This window comes from Mauremys reevesii, linkage group 24, assembly GCF_016161935.1.
Source record: "Mauremys reevesii isolate NIE-2019 linkage group 24, ASM1616193v1, whole genome shotgun sequence".
Classification (NCBI taxonomy): Eukaryota; Metazoa; Chordata; order Testudines; family Geoemydidae; genus Mauremys; species Mauremys reevesii.
Genome location: NC_052646.1, coordinates 1802120 through 1804670, shown reverse-complemented (window position 1 = coordinate 1804670; position 2551 = coordinate 1802120). Strand labels below are relative to the sequence as shown.

Below are 2551 nucleotides of genomic sequence, written 5' to 3'. Positions count from 1 at the left end.
CTCAAAGTTTCCAAAACAATCGCCCCCGGGCTGGGACGCGGCGCGGGAAATCCTAGCCCCAACGGAATTGGCAGGGGGAATTGATGAGTCATTTTAAAAGGCTAATTAGCCAGGAAGTTAGACCTGAGCCTTCTCTACCGTGGCCACTGCTCCCTCCCCTCATTATCGGCTGGATTCTGAAAGGCTCCGATGAGACTCTGGGATCACAGAGCCCTGGAGACCAGCACAGAAAATCTTGCCCCTGAGGCACACCCTGGCATAAGCATCTTTAGAAAGACTTTTATTGAAAGCCCAGGTGATTACACTGGAAACAAGGGGGCCACAGCGGGGCGGAGGGGCTGAGGCTCAGGAATCCCGGCCCCGCAGGCGTCTGGGGTCACTTCTTACGCAGCTGTTTCTGGCAATGATCCTTGAAGAAGTCGTTGAAGCTCATGGCCACGCAGGCTAAGAAGCAGGCGAACTCCTGGAAATCCACCTCGTTGTCCTTGTTGACATCCAGGTCGTTCATGATCTTCTGGAATTCAGCGTCGTCCATTTGCTTCTGTGAGAAGCAGGGGGAGAGACGCCAGGTTAACTCAGGGGCCTGCTTCTATGTGGGGTCCCTGCCACCAGCAGGCTGCAGATCGGACGCTCAGCCAGTCAATGCTAGAGCATCCCAATGTCCTGGCTCCCTCCCTCCCTCCCCCTAACCACCCGCTTGGGTGATTCAGCTGCTGGCACCAGCAGCTTCAGAAGAGGGTGCAGGAAACCCCCAGCTGGCCAACCTGGGACAGTCCACCCAAGAGGCTAAGATTTATAGTCTAACTCGTGTAAGCCCGGAAGCACATGGTTCGTTAGCCCTTCCAAAATATTCACCCTCGTGAATTGACTGTAGTCTAGTTAAACTAGAGCCCGTTGGCTCTGGGACCATCACAATGAGCCCCTGATCTGGTGGAGACCTTGGGGTGCTAGCACCCTCCAAACATTAAATCCTGGTGCGTCTTCACGTAACCCGGGCTAACCGTGTTTGGCTCTTTGTTTCCCTCTAGTGGCTGCACCACATCTGGAAGCTCGAGTCTGCTCCTGCCTCTGGGTTAATGGGCTTAGTCTGAATCTGGGAGCATGAGCTGAAAGTCCCCAGGCTCTGTCCCCACACGTGACCAGTGCAGGGGCCTTGTTAAACGCAGACTGGGGGGTCCAGCTCTTCACGCGGGAGAGTGTCCGGCATTTCTGGAGATCTCACTGAGTAGTTCTGACTGCGGGAAAAGACCAACCTTTGTGGCAATTTGGAAAGCGTCGTAATTTGATTAGTCCTTGAAACTGGTGGATTTGGGGTACTGAACGTCTTCCCATGGAGCTTTTCTTTTTTTACTATTATTGAAATTTTCTTTTTGTTTTTTAAATTTGGTAACTTTTGAAAATGCAAATTGTTTTATTTCCAAACTCAAGGGGATTTCTGGGGAGGGGGAGGGTTTTCCAAAAATGAACATTTTGATCATTTAAAAAAGGTCCTTTTATAATTAAAAAAAAATTGTTTAAACTGACCAATCAGAGTTGAGAAACAAAGAGAGAAAGGAAGGAAGAAAGAATATTTGTCAGAAATTTTAAAAAATCAGTACATTTCTGTGAAAATGTCTGGTTTTGAAAGATGGTCAGGTTTCACCATAAATACTAGTTCAATCAAAACATTGTGACCATTTTGATTCTTTTCCCTAATATTCACCCGAACTCTTTCTTCTCTTAATTTCTTCCTGCTGTAATTGTCTGTCGAACTCCCTGAGGGCTTTGTAGTGGGGCCCATCACCACAGTATCTGGGCGCTTTGCACATGAACTAGGACAATAGTGGCGTCTGTGGCTTCTCTTCCCATTCAAGTTACTCTTCTCTGCGCCATGCTAAGGGCAGACGGGACTATGACCATCTGGCCTGGCCTCCTGCGTAACCACAGACCTCTATGCAGAGGAGCGTGGATCAGAACCCACCTCTCCATCCGGAGACCAGAGCACAAGCCTTAGACCAACCCGCCACTGGTAAACAATTCCTTCCTGCTCCTTGACTGACACCCTTCCTGGACAGGTGTCCCATCCCCCACCCCCTTTGAGACGTCACCCAACATGTCTCCGCGTTTCAGTCTTTCCCTGCACCGTGGCACTTACGCTCTGGACGCTCGGAAGCTCCTTGGTCAGCAGCTCCTTGAGTTCGGCCTTGCTGAGTTTGAATTTGTCGCCTTGCTTCGCCGAGTACTTGTGGAAGGTCGAGACCATCGTGGCCAGAGCCTGCTCCAGGGGACTTGTCATCCCGGTGAACCTGAGAAGCAGAAGCAGGGGGCGCGGGTTAGAGCCAGGGAGGGGAGCAAAGGGAAGGTGGGAACAGAGTCGTCCTCGTGTGCTCGCTGCCCCTCGCCCAGGCTCACAGAATTAGGAGGGAAGATGGTGCCTGGGGTGTCTCAAACTAGCTCCACCATCTTGGAAAGGGATTTGCACCACTGGATGCAACATCCTCCGTCATGGGGAGGAATGGCCACAGCTGGAGTCCAGGAAAGGGCCTTCACAGCTGGGGAGGGGCCTGGCAGC

General features: G+C 51.5%; 1 protein-coding gene across 1 annotated transcript; it reads right to left on the bottom strand.

Moving 5' to 3' along the window:
- Positions 1–282: 282 nt before the first annotated feature.
- On the bottom strand, positions 283–2315 carry LOC120390362 (protein S100-A4-like). The gene is made up of 2 exons (XM_039512967.1): positions 2135–2315; positions 283–541 (listed from the first exon to the last, which is right to left on the bottom strand). The coding sequence occupies exons 1-2, from the start codon at positions 2273–2275 to the stop codon at positions 377–379; spliced, it is 306 nt and encodes a 101-aa protein (XP_039368901.1). The 5' UTR covers positions 2276–2315; the 3' UTR covers positions 283–376.
- Positions 2316–2551: the final 236 nt, after the last annotated feature.

Coding starts and splice junctions, on each gene's coding strand:
- LOC120390362 (XM_039512967.1), bottom strand. CDS start 2,275: ATGACAAGTCCCCTGGAGCAGGCTCTGGCCACGATGGTCTCGACCTTC. Junction 542..2,134: donor AGCTTCCGAGCGTCCAGAGC/GTAAGTGCCACG, acceptor TGCTTCTCACAG/AAGCAAATGGACGACGCTGA.